The sequence below is a fragment of the Capra hircus genome, chromosome 21, assembly GCF_001704415.2.
Source record: "Capra hircus breed San Clemente chromosome 21, ASM170441v1, whole genome shotgun sequence".
Taxonomy (NCBI): domain Eukaryota; kingdom Metazoa; phylum Chordata; class Mammalia; order Artiodactyla; family Bovidae; genus Capra; species Capra hircus.
In genome coordinates this window covers 57482276-57505795 of record NC_030828.1, presented here as the reverse complement: position 1 = coordinate 57505795, position 23520 = coordinate 57482276, and the positions used below count along the sequence as shown (strand labels likewise).

General features: G+C 41.0%; 1 protein-coding gene across 1 annotated transcript in view; it reads right to left on the bottom strand.

The window, feature by feature from the left end:
* The window catches only part of UNC79 (unc-79 homolog (C. elegans)), a 275479-nt gene extending 262988 nt beyond the window's left edge, over window positions 1-12491 (bottom strand). Inside the window, exon 1 of the mRNA XM_018066543.1 lies at window positions 12392-12491. Coding sequence (XP_017922032.1) covers window positions 12392-12413 — 22 coding nt within the window. The 5' untranslated portion in view covers window positions 12414-12491. The remainder of the gene's footprint in view (window positions 1-12391) is intronic.

The following is a 23520-nucleotide window of genomic DNA, read 5'->3' as shown; positions in this document are numbered from 1 at the left end:
GCTATGACCAACCTAGACAGCATATTAAAAAGCAGAGACATCACTTTGCCCATAAAGGTCCATCTAGTCAAAGCTATGGTTTGTCCAGTAGTCATATATGGATGTGAGAGTTGGACTATAAAGAAAGCTTAACACCGAAGAATCGATGCTTTTGAAATATGGTATTGAAGGAGACTCTTGAGAGTTCCTTGGACTGCAAGGAGATCAAGCCAATCAATCCTAAAAAAAAAAAAAAAAAAAAAAAAAATCAGTCCTGAATATTCATCGGAAGGACTGATTGCTCAAGTTGAAACTCCAATACTTTGGCCACCTGATGTGAAGAATGGACTCATTTGAAAAGACCCTGATGCTGGGAAAGATTGAAGGCAGGAGGAGAAGGGGATGACAGAGGATGAGATGGCTGGATGGCATCACCAACTCAATGGACGTGAGTTTGAGCAACCTCCAGGAGTTGGTGATGGACAGAAGAGCCTGGTGTGCTGCAGGGTTACAAAGAGTCAGATATGTCTGAGCTATTGAACTGAACTGAAAGTGAACTCAAACTGTAAGCTCCTCTAGAGCCTGGTACAGAGCCTGACACATTGCAGACACTCAAAAAATATTTTTTGAATAGGAGAATAGACAAGCTGGGACCTCCCTGGTGGTCCAGTGGTTAAAATTCCAAGTGCCCAGTGCAAGGGGTACTGGTTCTATCCCTGGATGGAACTAAAATCCTTCATGTCTCTAGGCCTTGCCAAAAAAGAGAGAGAAAGAAAATGTACAACTGGAAGAAATATGATTGGGTAGTACCACAATAGAATGCATTTGTAGTTGATGAAACTGTCTTATTTAAGATATATTGATTAAGGGTGTAAAAGTAACCCAAAATAAGCTATTTAATGGTATATCACATGATTTTTTTTTTACTTCTTTTCTCTCAATCAACATTGGGGGGGGGTATTTTATATAGGGAAGCATGTCACTTTGGTAACTGATGCAAAACTAATGAAGGAATGGTTATTGTGTTGAATGATAAAATCAGGCACATCAATGAGATGATACTAAAAAGATGAAATTCAATAGTCTGTAGTGGGTTGAACTGTGTCCCCAAAAGTACTATGTTCAAGTCTTAAACTCTGATACCCATAACTGTAAACGTATTTGAAAATAAGGTCTTTGTAGATGTAAACAGATTAAAATGAGGTCAAACTGGTTTAAGCTGGGCCCTAAATCCAATCATCTTATCCATGAGTGGGAAGAAAGAATAAAAACCACAATCACAGAAAACTAACCAAACTGTGACATTGCACAGGAGGCAGTGATCAAGACCATTGCAAAGAAAAAGAAATCCAAAACAGCAAAATGATTGTCTGAGGAGGCCTTACAAATAGCTGAGAAAAGAAGAGGAGCTAAAGGCAAAGGAGAAATGGAAAGATACCCATCTGAAGGTAGAGTTCAAAAGAATAGCAGGGAGAGATAAGAAAGTCTTCTTCAGCAATCAAAGCAAAGAAATAGAGGGAAATACCAAGGGAACATTTCATGCAAAGATGGGCACAATAAAGGACAGAAATGGTATGGACCTAAAAGAACAGAAGATATAAAGAAGAAGTGGTAAGAACTTCTTACCAGGAGAACTATACGAAAAAGATCTTCATGACCCAAATAACCACAACTGTTTGATCACTCACCTACAGCCAGACATCCTGGAATGCGGTCAAGTGAGCCTTAGGAAGCATCACTACAAACAAAGCTGGTGGAGGTGATGAAATTCCAGTTGAGCTATCTGAAATCCTAAAAGACGATGCTGTTAAAGTGCTGCACTCAACATGCCAGGAAATTTGGAAAACTCAGCAGTGGCCACAGGACTGGAAAAGGTCAGTTTTCATTTCAGTCCCAAAAAGGCAATGTCAAAGAATGTTCAAACTACCACACAGTTAGACTCATCTCACACACTAGCAAGTGAAGTCGCTCAGTCATGTCTGACTCTCTGCAATCCCATGGACTGTAGCCTGCCAGGCTCCTCTATCCATGGATTTTCCTGGCAAAAATACTGGAGTGGGTAGCCGTTTTCTTCTCCAGGGGATCTTACCACCCAGGGATCGAACCCAGGTCTCCCACACTGCGGGCAGACTCTTTACCATCTGAGCTACAAGGGAAGCCCACACGCTAGCAAAGTAATGCTCAAAATTCTCCAAGCAAGGCTTCAACAGTACATATGTGAAGTTAGAACTTTCAGATGTTCAAGCCTGGATTTAGAAAAGTCAGAGAAATCAGAGATCAAATTGCCAACATCCACTGGAACATAGAAAAAGCAAGAGAGTTCCAGAACAACATTTACTTCTGATTCATAGACCACATAAAGCTTTTGACTGTGTGGATCACAATGAACTGTGGAAATTTCTTCAAGAGATGGGAATACCAGACTACCTGACCTGCCTCTTGAGAAATCTGTATGCAGGTCAGGAAGCAACAGTTAGAACCGTACATGGAACAACAGACTGGTTCCAAATCGGGAAAGGAGTACATCAAGGCTGTATATTATCACCCTACTTATTTAACTTATATGCAGAGAACATCATGAGAAAGGCCAGGCTGGATAAAACACAAGCTGGAATCAAGACTGCCGGGAGAAACATCAATAGCCTCAGATATGCAGATGACCCCACCCTTATGGCAGAAAGCAAAGAAGAACTAAAGAGCCTCTTGATGAAAGTGAAAGAGGAGAGTGAAAAAGTTGGCTTAAAACTCAACATTCAGAAAAGTAAGATCATGGCATCCAGTCCCATCACTTCATGGCAAATAGATAGGGAAACAGTAGAAACAGTGACAGACTTAATTTTGGGGGGGACTCCAAAATCACTGCAGATGGTGACTGCAGCCACAAAATTAAAAGACACCTGCTCCTTGGAAGAAAAGCTATGACAAATCTAGACAGCATATTAAAAAGTAGAGACATTACTTTGCCAACAAAGGTCTATCTAGTCAAAGCTATGGTTTTTTCAGTAGTCATGCATGGATGTGAGAGTTGGACCATAAAGAAAGCTGAGTGCTGAAGAATTGATGCTTTTGAATTGTGGTATTGGAGAAGACTCTTGAGAGTCCCTTGGACTGCAAGGAGATCCAACCAGTCCATCCTCAAGGAAATCAGTCCTGAATATTCATTGGAAGGACTGATGTAGAAGATGAAACTCCAATACTTTGGCCACCTGATGCGAATAGCTGACTCATTTGAAAAGACCCTGATGCTGGGAAAGATTGAAGGCAGTAGGAGAAGGCAATAACAGAGGATACGATGGTTGAATGGCATCACTCACTCGATATACATAAGTTTGAGCAAGTTCTGGGGTTTGATGATGGACAGGGAAGCCTGGTGTGCTGCAGTACATGGGGTCTCAAAGAGTTGAACACGACTGAGTGACTGAACCAAACTGAACTAAATCCAATGAATGAGGCATATATAAGAGAAAAGAAGAGACTGGGTACAGAGACACAGAGATCACAGGGCCACGTGAAGACAGAGGCAGAGATTAGAGTGATATAGCACAAGCCAAGGAATACCAAGGATCCCCAGCAATCACCAGAAGGTTGAAGAGAGGCAAGGAAGGCCAGTAGAGGAAACATGGCTTTTCCAGCACCTTTACTTTGGACTTTTAGCCCAGTAATCATGTAAAGATGTGAGAGTTGGACCATAAAGAAGGCTGAGTGCCAACAAATTGATGCTTTCAAACTGGCGAAGACTCTGGCGAGTCCCTTGGACAGCAAGGAGTTCAAACCAGTCAATCCTCAAGGAGATTAACTCTGAAAATTCATTGGAAGGACTGGTGCTGAAGCTGCAATGCTTTGGCCACCTGATGCGAAGAGCTGACTCATTGGAAAAGACCCTGACACTGGGAAAGACTGAAGACAGGAGGAGAAGGGGACGACAGAGGATGAGATGGTGGGATGGCATCACTGACTCAACAGACTTGAGTTTGAGCAAACTCTGGAAAACAGTAAAGGACAGCGAAGCCTGGAGTATTGCAGTCCATGGGGTCACAAAGAGTTGGACACAATTTAGCAACTGCCTCCAGAACTGTGAGAGAATAAATTAGCCTTATTTAAATCCACCCAGTTTGTGGTAATTTGTTACAGCAGCCCTAGGAAACTAATACAGGGTTAAGCCAAGTTCTGTATCTTCCTACCGCACGATGGAGAATGAAGGAAAACAGGCTTAACAGGTATTCTTATGGAAAAGATCTGGAAGTTTCAGCAAACCAGAGGCTCGACATTATAATACATAAAGCTAAAGAGATCCTTACATTTTGAAATCTAGCCCCTTGGAAGAAAAGCAGTGACAAACCTAGACAGTATATTAAAAAGTAGAGACATTACTTTGCCAACAAAGGTCCATACATTCAAAGCTATGATTTTTTTCAGTAGTCATGTATGGATGTAAAAGCTGGACAGTAAGAAAGGCTGACCACCAAAGAACTGATGCCTTCAAACTGTAGTACTGTAGAAGACTCTCGAAAGTCCCTTGGACAGCAAGGAGATCAGCAGTCAATCTTAAAGGAAATCAACCCTGAATATTCATTGGAAAGACTGATGCTGAAGCTGAAGCTCCAATACTTTGGCCACCTGATGCCAAGAACCGACTCATTGGAAAAGACCCTGATGCTAGGAAAGATTGAAGGCAGGAAGAGAAGGGGATGACAGAGAATAAATCATTGGATGGCTTCACTGACTCAGTGGACATAAGCTTGAGCAAAATCCAGGAGATGGTGAAGAATAGGGAAGCCTGGGGTACAGCAGTCCATAGGGCTGCAAAGAGTCTGACATGATTGAGTAACTGAACAACAGCTCTGCACTAGTGAATATATATAAGGTATTGAGTCTGTTTCAGATGTCATGTTTAAAGGAGGAAATAAGAAGCATCTGGAATATAATGTAAAAAGTGCCTCAAAATTAAGTCATGTTATCACCCAATCTTATTGAGCAATCATTCTACATATACTTTGGCCACTTGATGCAAAAAGGCAACTTATTTGAAAAGACCCTGATGCTGGGAAAGATTGAAGGCAAAAGGAGTAGAGGGTGGCAGAGGATGAGATGGCTGGATAACATCACTGACTCAACGGACATGAGTTTGAGAAAACTCCAGGAGACAGAGAAGGACAGAACCTAGTGTGCTGCAGTCCATGGGGTTGCAAAGAGTCAGACATGACTTAACAACTGAACAACCAAAATTCTATATATACAGTATACAGTCTAACATCCAGGAAGAGCTCACCCAACTCCCAGCGAGGTGGGGCTCTAACATGGGTAAAACATGACAGGAAGCCACTGAAGGGTTTTAGAGGAAAGAAGGATGAGAATGACATGGAAGCTTCTATATTTCAGATGAATTACTAAGGGAACTATGTGAGGACAGACTTGATCAGGACAAAAGCAGACAAGGGGAGATAAATTAAAAGGCTGTAATAATAGAGAAATGATGAACTCCATAATTATGATGGCGACAGTAAGAATGAACAGGAAGTGAGGGATCTGAGGGATATTTAAGACATAAAACCAGAGCACTAATACAATAATATTTGACTCTCAAAACTAGTGTGAGAATGAATTACACTAATATATGTCAAAGTGCTAATACATACTAGGCACAAACAATAGACATCTAAACTCTCCTTTCTAGAGATCATAAGATTCAAATACATGTAACTCTGACAAGACAAATTGGTTATATGATTAGGAGTTACCTGTTGTCACTCCTGAGGCAAGCTCAGTTCAGTTCAGTTCAGTCACTCAGTCGTGTCCAACTCTTTGTGACCCCATGAACCGCAGCACGCCAGGCCTCCCTGTCAAGCTCATTTCTTCTTAAAATGCAAATAGCATTATATATATAAATGTGTAGGTATACACACACACACACATACATAAGTACCTATGTCTACAAACATATACACACATCCTTTAGGTTTTATCCTCGTGTCAGATCAAGCTTCTGAGACCGATGAAGAATACACTCTAAAAGGCTGATTTCCCTCCAATTTTAATCCCACATTAAACAGGAAATGAGACATACATGATAAACTCTATGCTGTTTAGAAGTGTTGTCCTTTCAAGAAACGTCTGAAAGGAGAGAAAAACCAGACAGAAATGGAATGTATAGATTGAAAAAAAAAGTTAAATATTCTAAATGAAATGGTTGAGCTTTCCATACTACAGGAAATGAGCTTATTGATAAGTACACATTTTTGCTTAAGGTAGCTTTGGATGCAATAAACGTTTCATTCCTAAGCCAACATATGTGTTCATTTATGCTGAGCTATTAATATCTTTTCAGAATATGAAAAATACACAGGAGTTTCCAACATAATAATACTGTAAGATGAAAATCCCAACTTAAAACCTTTTTATTAATTGAGTAATCAACACATAAAACTTGAACAGATATGTTATCAAAGGATCCAAGTTACAACATGAAGAGTCCCTGACTTCAGATGTATTGTCACTTTATCTTTAAAAAAAAGCTGCTGTGTGATAGGGTAGCCTACCAATTAGGAATCGTAATTATTAAGCTAAATATATTAAGAGAAAACTTTAGCTAGGAGAAAGAACCAAAAATACAATGAACATTCAGAAATATCAGTTGTTATGAAATACTATAAAATTTGATTGAGCAAATATGTTTTAAGTACTTTTGATAACTATATTTTAATTGCTTATAAATCCATTTGAAAATCATGTGAAAATTGTATATAATATAGAACCTCATATTAATGAAAATATGAAATCTTCAAATGAATGCTATCCAGAAATGTAATTATTCAATCCTTTTTTCTAAAAAAAATATATATTTATTTATTTGGCTGCACTGTGTCTTAGTTGCAGTATGTGAACTCTTAATTGCTACATGTGGGATCTCGTTCCCTGACCAGGGATCAAACCCGGACCCCCTGCATTGGGAGTACAGAGTCTTAGCCACTGGACCACCAGGGAAGTCCCTGTAATCCTTCTTTGTAGACGACACTTACTTCACCTTCAACCATTTTTACTTATTCAAGAAACAGTTTTTGTGCAACCCTGTGCCCTAGACAACGATTTACATGCTTAGGACACAGATATGAACATAATACCATCTACATGGTGCTAGTGGTAAAGAATCCACCTGTCAATGCAGGAGATGCAAGAGACATTGGGTTCGATCCCTGGGTCAGGATGATCCCCTGGAGAAGGAATCCTGCCTGGAAAATCCCATGGACAGAGGAGCCTGGCGGACTACAGTCCATAGGGTTGCAAACAGTTGGACTGACCACATACACACACACAGTGGAAGTTTAGGAAGACTCCCAATTTTTTGACTTAGGTGAATGTGTAGATCATAGTGCCATTTGCCAAAATGAGTTCTATAAAAAAGAATTACAAGTTTAGGACCAAAGACAATGCATATGGGTTTGAGTTGCCTGTAGGATGCTTGAATATGGACAGAGGCCAAGAAACACGTTTCGACTAGAAAACTGAATTTGAATGTCATCCACATAGAAGTGAGAGTTGGTACCTCAAGAGTGAAGGAGAGAAAGAATCCATGGGATTTGAAAAAGAAAAACAAGAATAATGACAGAACCCTGTTTTTAAAGATAGGGAGAAGAGGACTTCCCTGATGGTCCAGTGGATAAGAATCCACCCACCAGTGCAGGGGACACAGACTGGATCCCTTGGCAGAGAAGATCCCACGTGCTGCCAGGCAACTAAGCCTGCACACCGCAACTACTAGACCTTGCTCTAGACCCTGCGAGCCACCACTACTAAAGCCGCATGCCTAGAGCCCATGTTCCCCAACAAGAGAAGCCACTGCAATGAGAAGCCAGCACACTACAACTAGAGAAAGCCCATTTGTCTAAATAAATAAATATTTTTTTAAAAAAGATAAGGAGAAGAAAGGCAGCCGTAAGAAAAAAAAATCTGAATAGAAACAGTCAGCAAAGAAAGAAGAAATGGAGAGATTAAATAGGGAATAGAAAAGCTAGTGTCAAACCATGAAGAGAAATCAGAGCTGAAAACTGGGTGCTCTTTTTGCGACCACATACATGGTTAATAGCCAAACTCTAATTTTCACACATGTGAATAAAACTACAGTTCCCTCTATAAGAAGTTAGCAATGTTGTGCAAAGACTTCTAAATGGCTATAGGTTGCAGTGCTATTCAAAGAAGTGCTTTTAACATTTTAGTCATATTATCAAATAATGTAATAAAAATAAATAAAACTCTCTTTTGATTTCTCTAAGCATGACCCTTAAATATGTAAGGGATGGGGCAAGTTCAGCTTCAAATCATAGTGCTAATTAGCTATACTCTTAAAATGTTTGTTTTGATGTAATCAAAAGATTTTTAGTTATCAGGATAAATACGTTGAATAGGGTAAACACATTAAAAATGGCACACATTCATATTTCTGTAATTATTATAGTAAGTTTATACACAAAGTATCAGCAGGTTAATTTCCAAATTTAACAAATGTTTTGATGGATATTTATGTATGTGATTTATGTAACCAGATGCTACAACTGTCATCATAATACAACAGGTGATGGATAGGCAATTCATGCCTTAGAAATGTTCTGTATAGATGATCAGTTAGTTTTCTGCTAGATATATCAAGTTAAGGAATTGTCATGCAGAGATTCCCTCCCATTCAAAATGGATTAGGTTGATTGCTATTGAAGAGACTTGGAGACAAAGAAAGGAGAATAAAAAATCATTAATAGGCTACATACCATTTAAACAATGGCTATTCTTTTTTTCTGCTGCACTCTGGGGGGCTAGAGCCAAACATTATAATTATCCTTATTTTAGCAGTAAACACAAGGTTTTATACTTGATGATAATAATAATAATAGCTAATATTTATTATGGTTGGGAAGATCTCCTGGAGGAAGAAATGGCAAACCACTCCAGTATTCTTGCCTGAAAAGTCTCATGGACAAAGAAACCTGGCGGGCTACAGTCCATGGGTTGCAAAGAGTCGGACACAACTGAGCAACTGACGATGAACACGAATATTTACTAATTTATTGTGTGTCAAGATTCGGTGCTGTACTTTTCATGGATCACCTCATTTAATCTTCACAACAACTACGACTATCCCCATTTTATGAATAATGCAGTTGAGGTTTAGAGAGGTTGAGTTAACTTGTCCAAGGTCACAGAGAATGTAAGAAGCAGAACTAGGATTTAAACCCAAAACAGCAAAAAAGTGGGAGAGGGAAGTGGATTCTTCTTTCTCCTCTTTAGAATCCCAAATAAAAGAACTACAAATTCTTATTTTTATCATTCTATATCAGCCACATAAACATTTTCACTACAGTGAAGTTTCACTTTAAAACAAACAAACAACAACAACAAAAAAAAAAAAAAACACACACAGCAGTTGAAGTAAAAAAGTTGTAACTCTGAGCAATCGCCTGGAAATTGCTAGGCAGCTTTCACCTTCTGTTATGATAATCTGCACAAAGCATAGGAAACTGATTAAATGTATACAAACAGGCCCCAAACTATGTCTTAACTATACCTAGCCTTTCTTGGATAATTTACTTATTTTATGAAAGAAAATGCTACTACATAAAAATAAAATCATCTTTCACACATCTGGGATACATTACATTTCAAAGGTAAGTCACGTAATTTGTTTGGTTGAAATGCAAGTACTTCCTCTTGACAGCTCAACCAAACTATGTCCACTTCCTGTACCAAAGAAACCTCTATCTACATCAAGAGGCGACAGGAAGAAAAATAACAGAAATAATATTTCGACACTGCATTAAGCCTCCATTCCCCCTTGGTCCTTAGGCAAGTGGTAATGTGCATGCTTCTGAATGCAGAAAAGAAATGAACTTATTCTCGTTCCAGTGGTCTCCACATCCAACAGAGAGAAAAATCTCATAGCCCCCCTCCCTGCTCTTTCCCCTTCCTCCTAGCTATACTCCTACTGAGTCCAAGAATAAAATATCACAGATTTGCAACTTCTCTTTGTTAAAAAGTAGTCACCCTTTGCAAACAGCAACCACACAGCCTTTCATGTGTCTGCTCTATTTTCAGGTATATAATGTGCACTAGAGTGTCAACTCATCCATGTTAGTACATGTAAAAGAGAGACAAAAGAGATTCTTAACTTCCCTTCACCCTGAATAAAGATACCTACAAACACCCAAAGCATCTGTATCCTTTTCACAGCCTACTGTCATGTTACCTCCTTTGCCCTCCAAAATGCTAACAGCTAACAAAGATAGTTGCTACTCCTACTCCTTACTTCACAGATGGAAACTTTGAGGCACAAAACTATTACATTAATTGCCCAGTTAATTGTGTCTCATAGTTAATCAGGAGAGCATGAAAAATTCAAATCCACATGTTCTAACTTTAAACATGGCATCCTTACCATCATCTACTGATGAAAATAAAAATCTGATTTTATAAAAATTCTAAATTACCTAAACTATATACTACATGCACTACACAACCAAGTCAAATATAGATTATATTCATCTTGGCATTAACTGCCCAGGAAAGAGACAAGACAAAGAATCCAGTGCATCTCAAAATATAACAAGAAAGAAGACAGTAATACTCACTGGCTTTCACTTGATATTACTTATATAATATGTAACTATAAAAGCAAATGACAGGTACTAAAATAAAATTTTCAAGGGAGTGATATTCTCATGTGGGAAGTTCTGCACCAATTCCAACTATGTTACCATTACTCAAGATATAATGCATCCAATTTTTTCAAAAACCTCTGTAGAAGCAAAATTTACCTTTGACGTTTAGATTTAACTTGTTAAAATAGGCCAAAAAAATCACAAAAGAACTTCCTAATGATTTAGAAGAAATGGACTAATAAGTGGGGAATAGCTGCCAGTATCATAACTATCATTTATTGAGTACTTGCTATATGCTTGACTCACCACTCAACATTTATATATATTCTCTCATTTATAATCACAACAATCCCATTGGCATTATTACCCCAGGTTTACAGATGAGGAAATAAAATTAAAAGAAGTCAATTATTTTGCCCAAGGTCAAATAGTAAACAGCAGAATGAGGATCCAAACTCAGGTAGTCCAGATTCCAAAAAGAAACAAACAAAAATATATATAAAGGTACACACACTAGATGGTACGTGAACATAAAGGATCTCTAATGAACCATTGATCTGGGAATTCTTTGAGTCTTCAGTTAATTCAATCTACCTGGTGAATAAGTGACACACTGCATTTTATCAAACACAAGCTACTTCCCCAAAATACTGAGACTACTGTTCTCAGCATCTCACAAAATGATTTTACAGTCATTCCAAAGAAGAATTTAAAAGACTTTTAAGCAGTAACAGCATTAGCAACATAACTGTGTACTGCTTTGAAAGAAACAAGAGTCAATTCCATGAACAGGTTTTGGTATATTTGTTATAAATTCAAAAGCATTGGTTAGTAAAAACACCTTTTATTTATAGAAGTTTAAGTTCCTGAATCCTTCAAGTGCACTCAGGAAAAGGTTACATGATAATCAACCTACCAAGTACATACCAAAGGCCTACTAATGTGCACTGCAATAAGAGAGGCTATAGGAAACAGATTAGAAACTTCCTCTGTCCACAAGGACTTAGCAGGTTGTTTCCAACAAACACACTGCCAGTCATGACTGGGACAACTAAAATCTCCCTGCTATTTGTGTGAGCTGCCCTACAAAAGAAACCTCTTTGGAAAAATAATTTGATCATTTTCCCAGAGCCCCTTTCACTTTCTTGCCAGCACTGACTCTTGCTTTAACCTATGGTTGGGGTTAGTTGCAGCATTAGTGCTGATATTGTTGATTTTTTCCTCACACTGAATCCAGAATTCTGCCTGGCTTTTGTTTCCCTCCCCCTTCTCTGCCTTTTAGCCTCTCCAACCCAAAGTGGAAACTGCAGACTCAAACTCCCCTATGGCTCCAGCATCGAGAACTGGGCATGCTCAGAAGGCCAGGCAGGCTTTGGTTGCACTGACAGTTCCCCGCCCCTGATTTGCCGCTGCCCCCCTTCCCCCACTCCAACAACAGATACTGAAATGTTTATCTGAAAGATACGAGGCCTCTTTTCCTCAAGAATGACCCCATTTTAATTTCATTTCGCAGGGTCTTTCAGTCTCGCGAAACCCCACCACCAGCCGAGGAAGCCCGCATAATTTTTCAGCACCGGGGACAGCGCCGCGTCCCCATTAACGTCCGCCCTCCCCCACCTTCTCTTGCACCCCCCACCCCCCCACCCGCCCCAGCCTCAGCCCCCACCCCCGCACCAGCACGATGCCAAGGTCTCCCAGCAGCCGCAAACGCCGCAACTGCAATAGCTCCCAGCCGGAGGCCGGGCCGGAACGCCGGGCCGGCTGCTACTTACACTGCTCCGCTTTGGTGGACATGGTGCTGTCCAGATGGAAAGGCTTTGCCCCAAAATCTGTGTCGTGTGAGCTCCCTCGCTCCGCCAGCGATGTTGCGAGGAAAAGAGCGCATACCCCCCACCCCCCACCCCCTCGCTTTCCCCCTCCCTTAGGCCCGTGTCGCTACCATTCGGACAAAACGCACATCAAATTGCAGAATTCGGTCCCGGAAGGTTAGGAAATCGCCCCCGGAGAAATGGGTGGGATTTAATAGGCGGCCAAAGGCTTCCTGTCCGTCCCCTCCTGGAGCTGCCCGCGTTGATGTGGGCGGGGAGACCGAAAGAAGAGAGCAAGCTGCGGCTCCTGGTGAAATGGGGAAAATGGGCTCGACCGGGGGAGGAGTATTTCCATTCATAAGGCGCACGGAGGGGACGGGTGTTTCCCAGAGAAAAGCCTCTTAAAGTGCCGGAGTCCCCGACCATTTGGATCTCCCATTGGCGTTTTCCGGGCCTGTAAATCCTGCTTCGGGAGTAGCCCCCGATGCCTCAATGGGGTGACCGGAGAGGGACACAGGTGCGTCCCACGCTTGGTCTCAGCCTCCTAGAGGAAGGAGAGGGAGGCGGATCCGGGGCGGGCTGGAGAGAGCCGGGGCCGGAGGGTGGCGAGGATGCTCCTGAGGACCGCAAAGAAGGAAATGCAGAAGTAACCCTCAGCATGGCTTCCCGGCGTGCTGCGGTCCGTGCCCTCTGTCTCCCCTCTCAGATGGGCTCTCCTGCGGGTGATTAAGATGGGAGGTCCCAATGCCAGGGGGCTGTGAGAAGATTTAGAAGTCGAATCTAGGGAAGGAGGAGATTTCCTCCGATGGTGAGTGAAGCTGAAAGGACCACAGAAAAGGGAAATGCAAGATCGGAAACAGGAGGAAGCAGCTGTGCGCCCATGCAACCACCCAGGAGGGAGACAGGCACCCTCTTCCTCTTAGGAAGACCCTCTGCTGGGAAACCAAACGAAGCCAATAGAAAAAGAAGGCTATGGAAACACGCATTAAGCATATTAATAGGAAAATACTTAAGTACAGTGTGGAAAGACACTCTGAGCCTGGACTTGGAGTCAGGAAGAATCAGATTCAAGACAGCCCTACCACTTACTCATTCTAGGACTAATCCTAATCTCACTAAGCCTCAGTTGCTTCTTCTGTAAAATGGGAACAATAAAACCTACAGCCACTGAAAGAGTTAGTGGGTGGGTCAAATGATATAATGGATGTCCAAGTCCCTTTAAAATGAAAGTACTGTACAAGTGCCAATCATGATGACGATTCTTAATTCAAATAATTTCAATAGCTGGTGTTAGCTGAGTTGGTTTAGCAAAAGCTTTGAGAACAGAACTGAGAGAATTGACCAATTATTTTTAATACTGATCACTATGGTGACTAAATCAATGTTTTTCCACCTCAAAAATTCTTAGTTAGGTAAAAGAGTGTTAAATTATGTATGATATGGACAAAATATTCAAAAGAAATCTTGACAGTTAAGAGAAACTAAAGATCATGGCACCAGCAGATGTGGTGTCTGGTAAGGAACCCACTTCCTGGTTCACAACCCGTGCCTTTTTGATGTGACTTCACATGGCAGAAAGGGCAAGGGAGCTCTGTGGGCCAATCCCAATCCATTTCCCAAAAGTGCATGTCCTTCTCAGGGACTAGGATTTCAATACATGACTTTGTGGGGGGCAGGGGCAAAGAAACATTCATCCCATAGCCACGTCTGTCTGCAATATCTACCTTCAGGCTAGGGTCCTGGTTGGGTGATATTCCAAGGGTTCTACATTCTCTGCCTAGGCTGAGAATTCTCCATTTCTTGAAAAGCTCTAACTTTTTACCATTCACATTTATTTTTCAATAAAAAGCTCTTCCCTCAACAACCTTAAGTCATTCAGTAAACATATTTTGGGATTTGAACACAATCTTCCTGGTAACAGTTCCCTATGTTTACCTCCAGCCCAGATAATTCCACACTTGGTCCGATACTGTCCACTCAGCATATGCTACTGTGTGTTTAGAGCTTTTTAAATCACAAGTGGCCTTAAGTATACTCCTGGTCTGACCCAAGCCAACATAATCTTTCACCTGGCTCATTGTACAAAATCCTCCCTAGTCCCCCATCCATGATTTTCAATAGTTTCCTAAGTAGTCCAATTAAAATCTAAGACAGAACATCCTGTTTCTCAGCAGAGAACCCTGCAGCAGCTTCCCATCTCATTGAGAGTAAAAGCCAAAGTCTTAATAATGGAGAACAAACCCATACCTTTGACTGTGGGAACCTTTATAGGCAAAGTGATGTCTCTGCTTTTTAATATACTGTCTGCTGCTGCTGCTGTTAAGTCGCATCAGTCATGTCCAATCTGTGCGACCCCATAGACAGCAGCCCAACAGACTCCTCGGTCCCTGGGATTCTCCAGGCAAGAATACTGGAGTGGGTTGCCATTTCCTTCTCCAATGCATGAAAGTGAAAAGTGAAAGTGAAATCACTCAGTTGTGCCCGACTCTTAGCGACCCCATGGATTGTAGCCTACCAGGCTCCTCCGTCCATGGGATTCTCGAGGCAAGAGTACTGGAGTGGGGTGCCATTGCCTTCTCTGATATACTGTCTAGGTTGGTCATAGCTTTCCTTCTGAGGAGCAAGCATTTTAATTTCATGGCTGCAGTCACTCTCCACAGTGATTTTGGAACCCAGGAAAATAAAATCTATCACTGCTTCCAATTTTCCCCCTTCTATTTGCCATGAAGTGATAGGACTGGAGACCATGATATTAGTTTTTTGAATGTTGTTTTAAGCCAGCTTTTCACTCTCCTGTTTCACCCTCATCAAGAAGCTCTTTAGTTCCTCTTCACTTTCTGCCATTAGAGTGGTATCATCTGCATATCTGAGGTTATTGATATTTCTCCCTGCAATCTTGACTCCAGCTTGTGCTTCATCCAGCCCAGCATTTCACATGATGTACTCTGCATGGTGAGTGAAGTCGCTCAGTCGTGTCCAACTCTTTGCAACCCCATGGACATCAGGCTCCTCTGTCCGTGGGTTTTTCTAGGCAAGAGTACTGGAGTGGGTTGCCGTTTCCTTCTCCAGGGAATCTTCCCAACCCAGGGATCAAACCCAGGTCTGCCACATTGTAGACGCTTTACCGTCTGAGCCACCAGGGAAGTCCAACTCTGCATAGAAGTTAAATAAGCAGGGTGACAATATACAGCTTTGATGTACTCATTTCCCAATTTGGAAACAGTCCATTGTTCCATGTCCAGTTCTAACTGTTGCTTCTTGACCCACAAACAGGTTTCTCTAGAGACAGATAAGGTGATCTCGTTTCCCCATCTCTTTATTAAAGTTTCTACTGCCCCATTGAGAAACTATAATATTGTTAAGGGGAACAGGTTGAGTCAGGCAGCCTGATTTTGAACTCCAGCTCTGCCTGGGTGTGACTTTGAACAAGTTACTTCCCCATATCTCAATTTCCTTACCTGCAAAATGCACATGATAACAGAGCTACATCAAAGGTTGTCATTTAGATTAAATGAATGCACAGAATAGAGAAAACTTTAATTCAAAAAGATATATGCACCCCTATGTTCACAGCAACATTATTTACAACAATCAAGTCATGGAAACAACCTAAATGTCCACTGACAAATGAATGGATAAAGAAGATGCAGTATATATACATACAAAATGGAATATTACTCAGTCATAAGAAAGAATGAAATAATGCCATTTGCAGCAACACAGATGCACCTAGAGATTGTCACACTAAGTGAAGTAAGTCAGAAAGAGACAATTTCATATGATATCACTTGTGTGTGGAATTGACTATATGACACAGATGAACAAATCTACAAAACAAAAGCAGACTTAGATATAGAGAATAGACTTGTGATCGCTAAGGGGAAGAGGGTGGGAGAAGGAAGGACTGGGAGTTTGGGATTAACAGATGCAAACTGTTATATGTAGGATGAATAAACCATAAGGTCCTACTACTGTATAGCACAGGGAATTCTATTCAATATCCTGTGATAAACCATAATGGAAAAGGATATATAACTGAATCACTTTACTGTATAGCAGAAATTAAACACAACACTGTAAATCACCTACACTTCAATAGAATTTTTGAAACAAAGGATCTACAACAATCCCTGTTGTTAAATGATATAGGATTAAAAAAATGATATAGGATAATCTAGAAGAGTCACTGGCACATATGAGTGTTTGCTTTTTTTTTTTTTTTTTGCATTACTGTCCAAGCCACTCAAGTGTATCATTTCGTTAAGGTTAGTTTCAACTGTTTCAGACCCCTCAAAGCCTTAAATCATCCATGTTTAGTCAGTTCAGTCACTCAGTCATGTCCAACTCTCTGCAACCCCATGGACTGTAGCATGCCAGGCTTCGTTGTCCATAACCAACTCCTGGAGCTTGCTCAAACTCATGTCCATCAAGTCGGTGATGCCATCCAACCATCTCATCCTCTGTTGTCCCCTTCTCCTCCTGCCTTCAGTCTTTCCCAGAGTCAGGGTATTTTCCAATAAGTCTGCTCCATATGAGATGGCCAAAGAATATTCAGGACTGATTTCCTTTAGGATGGACTAGTTGGATCCCCTTGCAGTCCAAGGGACTCTAAAGACTCTTCTTTGACACCACAGTTCAAAAGCATCAATTGTTCCATGCTCAGCCTTCTTTATGGTCCAACTCTCACATCTATACATGACAACTGGAAAGACCACAGCCTTGACTAGATGGACCTTTGTCAGCAAAGTAATGTCTCTGATTTTCAATATGCTATCTAGGTTGGTCATAACTTTTCTTCCAAGGAGCAAGTGTCTTTTAATTTCATGGCTGCAGTCACCATCTACACTGATTTGGGAGCCCAAAATAATAAAGTTTGTCACTGTTTCCATTGTTTGCCACGAAGACATGGGACCAGATGCCATGATCTTAGCTTTCTGAATGCTGAGTTTTCAGCCAACTTTTTCACTCTCCTCTTTCACTTTCATCAAGAGGTTCTTTAGCTCTTCTTCACGTTTTGCCATAAGGGTGGTGTCATCTGCATATCTGAGGTTCTTGATATTTCTCCCAACAATCTTGATTCCAGCTTGTGCTTCATCCAGCCCAGCATTTCTCATGGTGTACTCTACATATAAGTTAAATAAGCAGGGTGACAACATACAGCCTTGATGTACTCCTTTCCCGATTTGGAACCAGTCTGTTGTTCCATGTCCAGTTCTAACTGTTGTTTCTTGACCTGCATACAAATTTCTCAAGAGGCAGGTCAGGTTGTCTGGTATTCCCATCTCTTTAAGAATTTTCCACTGTTTGTTGTGATCCATGAAGTCAAAGGCTCATAGTCAATAAAACAGTCAATAAAGCAGAAGTAGATCTTGTTCTGGAACTTGCTTGCTTTTTCTGTGATCCAGCGGATGTTGGCAATTTGATCTCTGGTTCCTCTGACTTTTCTAAATCCAGCTTGAACATCTGGAAATTTTCAGTTCATGTACTGTTGAAGCCTCGCTTGGAAATTTTTGAGCATTACTTTGCTAGCATGTGAGTTGAGTGCAATTGTGTGGTAGCTTAAACATTCTTTGGCATTGTCTTTCTTTAGTATTGGAATAAAACTGACCTTTTCCAGTCCTGTGGCCACTGCTGAGTTTTCCAAATTTGCTGGCATATTGCATGCAGCACATTCACAGCATCATCTTTTAGGTTTGGAAAATAGCTCAGCTGGAATTCTATGACGTCCACTAGCTTTGTTTGTAGTGATGCTCCCTAAGGCCCCCTGACTTCAGACTCCAGGATGTCTGGCTCTAGGTGAGTGATCTAACCATCATGGTTATCTGGATCATTAAGATCTTTTTTTGTATAGTTCTTCTGTGTATTCTTATCACCTTGTCTTAGTATCTGTTGCTTCAGTTAATCACCCATGTTACTGATACCCTAATTATCAACCTAGGCTTTTACAAGTTCAGCCTCTAACATGTCCATTGGGCTAATTCACTAAACTGAACCATATCCCTTAGTCAGATGGCCTGACTTACTGCTTCAAAGAAACAAATATGAACTCCTTCATATTTCCTTGTCTCCACTGATCAATATTAACCTTTCTCTCTCTCTTTTCTTCTATTTCAGAGGTAGTACCCCGCTACACTGCCAGTTGAAGTGCCCTTTTCTTCTTAATCTATACCTCTAATTATAAATGCTGCCATTAATCATCCTCTCTTTCCAGCATTTTAAGTCTATATTTTTTCAATGGATTGTTCCATTGTGCTCACAGACATGAATAAATTTTACATCCTGGAAATGATGTACTTGTCATCACTGAATAAGTGATCTCCATTTTCCCACCCACTGCCTCCATTTTCTCAGCATCCAATCCATTATCAATCTCCTTGCTGAAACAGGTTCTTTCAATAGTCACTAATAATTTCCTAATAGTCAATTAAAAGTATCTTATCTCTTGGTGACTAATTCCACATATCAAACATCTCCCTACTCATTTTTTGAACTCCTTTTTCCCTTAATTTCAATGCTATAATGTTCTGAAAAATCTTCTCCAAGCTTTTCGGTGCTGGTATTGTTTAATGAAGTATTCTCAGCAAAGAAATATAAAGAAAATTAGTGCCATAAACACTAATTCTGCCTCTGCCCACTGCCAGCAAGGAGAGGCAATGGCACCCCACTCCAGTACTCTTGCCTGGAAAAATCCCATGGACGGAGGAGCCTAGTAGGCTGCAGTGTATGGGGTTGCTAAGAGTTGGACACGACTGAGCAACTTCATTTTCGCTTTTCACTTTCATGCATTGGAGAAGGAAATGGCAACCCACTCCAGTATTCTTGCCTAGAGAATCCCAGGGACGGGGGAGCCTGGTGGGCTGCCGTCTACGGGGTTGCACAGATCGAACATGACTGAAGCAACTTAGCAGCAGCAGCAACTGCCATCAATGGCTTAGCTAGTAAAGAATCTGCCTGAAATGCAGGAGACCCACTCCAGTATTCTGGCCTGGAGAATTCCATGGACTGTAAAGTCCATGGGGGTCACAGAGTCGAACACGACTGAGCGACTTTCACTTTCACTGCCATCAAATCTTAATTTGTCATATTTATGCTAATATTTTATTTTTAATAAAAAATTTTTTAGATTCACTAGAAACCCCCATAAAACTTAACCGAATTTGTGGTCAATCAAACATTCATATTTTTATACTGTTCACTTACTGATTCAGCAATAATCACTTACTGAGTACCTATCATATGCCAAACACTGTTGTAGGCACTGGGGATAATGTCATGAACATGTATGACACAAATGACAGCTTTCATGGAGCCAGTATCATAGTGGGGAAGACAATCCTCCCCAAAATTAAATAAGCAAAATAAATGGTATATTCAGTACAGTTCAGTCGCACAGTCATGTCTGACTCTTTGTGACCCCATGAATCGCAGCTTGCCAGGCCTCCATGTCCATCACCAACTCCCGAAGTTCACTCAAACTCATGTCCATCGAGTCAGTGATGCCATCCAGCCATCTCATCATCTGTCGTCCCCTTCTCCTCCTGCCCACAATCCCTCCCAGCATCAGAGTCTTTTCCAATGAGTCAACTCTTCACATCAGGTGGCCAACTTACTGGAGTTTCAACTTCAGCATCATTCCCTCCAAAGAAATCCCAGGGCTGATCTCCTTCAGAAAGGACTGGTTGGATCTCCTTGCAGTCCAAGGGACTCTCAAGAGTCTTCTCCAACACCACAGTTCAAAAGCATCAATTCTTTGGTGCTCAGCTTTCTTCACAGTCCAACTCTCACATTCATACATGACCACTGGAAAAACCATAGCCTTGACTAGATGGACCTTTGTTGGCAAAGTAATGTCTCTGCTTTTGAATATGCTATCTAGGTTGGTCATAACTTTTCTTCCAAGGAGCAAGCATCTTTTAATTTTATGGCTGCAATCACCATCTGCAGTGATTTTGGAGCCCAAAAAAATAAAGTCTGACACTGTTTCCACTGTTTCCCCATTTATTTCCCATGAAGTGATGGGACCACAATCTTCGTTTTCTGAATGTTGAGCTTTAAGCCAACTTTTTCACTCTCCACTTTCACTTTCATCAAGAGGCTTTTTAGTTCCTCTTCATTCTTATTAGGTACTGATAATTACATGATAGAAAAAAATACTAAACCAGGGTAAAGAGATAGGAAATGTTGAAAAAAGTTGGAATTTTGGATAGGGCAAATTTTAGATAGGATAGCTCCATATGGTATATGTTGTTGTTCAGTCACTCAGTCGTGTCCAACTCTTTATGACCCCATGGACTGCAGCACACAGGTTTCCTTGTCCTGCACTGTCTCTCAAAGTTTGCTCAAACTCATGTCCATTGAATCAGTGATGCCATCCAACCATCTCATCCTGTGTCATCCCCCTCTCCTCCGCCCTCAATCTTTCCCAGCATCAGGGTCTTTTCCAGTGAGTCAGCTCTTCGCATCAGGTGGCCAAATTACTGGAGCTTCAGCTTTAGCATCAGTCCTTCCAATGAATATTCAGGATTGATTTCCTTTACAATTGAGTGGTTTGATCTCCTTACTGTCCAAGGGACTCTTGGACAACAAGCATCCAAGCATCATTCATCGATGCTTAGCTTTCTTTAAGGTCCAACTCTCACACCCGTGCATGACTACTGGAAAAACCATAGCTTTGACTATACGGATGTTTGTCAGCAAAGTGATGTCTCTGCTTTTTAGTATGCTGTGTGGTTCTAGTTCCTGTCCTACAGGGAACATTTTAACCCCCACTACCCTATAGGAGCTGAATTCAAAATACCATTACTTACTTCCAGCCTGGAGTATAGCATGTTTCTAACATCAACCCTACTCACAAATTTGTATTTCTACTCACTTTCCAATACAAATTGAGTTTTATCTTGTTTTGAACGCAGCCATGTCCTATCTATCATTACTATGAGTTTAGGCCGAATGCATGTACATGTTACCATCTTGAATGAGTAGTATCTGTCTATTTCATTTGACCCTTCTTTCATCTTCTGAATCACTTCCCCAAAATATGAGTTGTTTCTCAAAGCTTCAGCCTTGGAATTCTTATCTTCCCTCTAAATCGTTCTTCTTTAGATATACTATCCCATTTAGATATTCCCATGCTTCAACTACAACTTACATGTTGAAGATTCTCAACTCTAAATTTTGTGTCCCAACTCATCTACCAAGATTCAAGCTCTTATTTTTAACTGTTTGATACATAGTATTTTGACTGTACAATTAATACCTTAAACTCAATATACATCAATCATGCATTATTTTCCTACATCAATCAACACCTCTTTCTGAGGTCATTAGTCTCACTGTTATCCAGACTTGAAATCTCAGTAGTTTTTACTCTTCAGTATTCTCTCATCCACAGACTGGCTCCAAATAGGGAAAGGAGTACATCAAGGCTGTATATTGTCACCCTGCTTATTTAACTTATATGCAGAGTACATCATGAGAAATGCTGGGCTGGAAGAAGCACAGGCTGGAATCAAGATTGCTGGGAGAAATATCAATAACCTCAGATATGCAGATGACACCACCCTTATGGCAGAAAGTGAAGAGGAACTAAAAAGCCTCTTGATGAAAGTGAAAGAGGAGAATGAAAAAGTTGGCTTAAAGTTCAATATTCAGAAAACAAAGATCATGCAATCTGGTCCCATCACTTCATAGCAAATAGATGGGGAAACAGTGGAAACAGTGTCAGACTTTATTTTGGGGGGCTCCAAAATCACTGCAGACGGTGATTGCAGCCATGAAATTAAAAGACACTTACTCCTTGGAAGGAAAGTTATGATCAACCTAGACAGCATATTGAAAAGCAGACATGTTACTTTGCCAACAAAGGTCCGGCTAGTCAAGGCTGTGGTTTTTCCAGTAGTCATGTATGGATGTGAGAGTTGGACTGTGAAGAAAGCTGAGTGCCAAAGAATTGATGCTTTTGAACTGTGGTGTTGGAGAAGACTCTTGAGAGTCCCTTGGACTGCAAGGAGATCCAACCAGTCCATCCTAAAGGAGATCACTCCTGGGTGTTCATTGGAAGGACTGATGCTAAAGCTGAAACTCCAATACTTTGGCCACCTGATGCGAAGAGTTGACTCATTGGAAAAGACCCTGATGCTGGGAGGGGTTGAGGGCAGGAGGAGAAAGGGACGACAGAGGATGAGATGGCTGGATGGCATCACCGACTCAATGGACATGAGTCTGAGTGAACTCTGGGAGCTGGTGATGGACAGCGAGGCCTGGCGTGCTGTGACTCATGAGGTCGCAAAGAGTCAGACATGACTGAGCAACTGAACTGAACTGAACTGAACTGATTCTCTCATCCATATAATCTAATCAAGCTTTGCTGCGACTGTGTTGTGTCCCCCTCCCTCCTTAAATGCATATGTGAAAACCCTAACTTCGATATAATGGTATTGGGAAGTGGGCCTTTGGGAAGTAATTGGGATTAAATGAAACCATGAGGCTGAGGCTCACATAATGGCATTATTAGTGTCCTTATAGGAATAAGAAGAGAGACCAGAGCTCATACTCTCTCTCACTCTTGGTCTTGCTCTCACACTCCGTTCCTCTCCCCCATGTAAGGACACGGTGAGAAGGCAGCCAAAGAAGGGAGCCCTCACCAAGGAAATGAATCTGCCAGCACCTTAATCACAGACTTAACCAGCCTCTAGAACTATAAGAAATAAATTCCTGTTGTTTAAGCCACTGAGAACTGATAGCAGTAGTAAACTAATATAGGTTTCAAATTTTAACATTTCTCTTTCAGACCTGTCCTTGAACTCAATTCTTTCTTTCCATACTTTTTGCTGTAACACTAATTTATCTCTTCTTGATCTCACATCTGAATTACTAAAACTCCTCCCTGAGTAGCTCCCCTAGCGTTAATCTCACTCCACTCTAATCTATGCCATATTAATCATCCTAAAGTAGAATGTACCATCGATTCCAGTACCCTCTCCTATAGTCAAACTTATCCTTTTAACTTCCTCATCATTAAGTCTCTACTTATGTCATTTCCTTTGCCTGGAATTCACTTCTCTACATTCTTTCCTATAAAAATCTACCTTTCT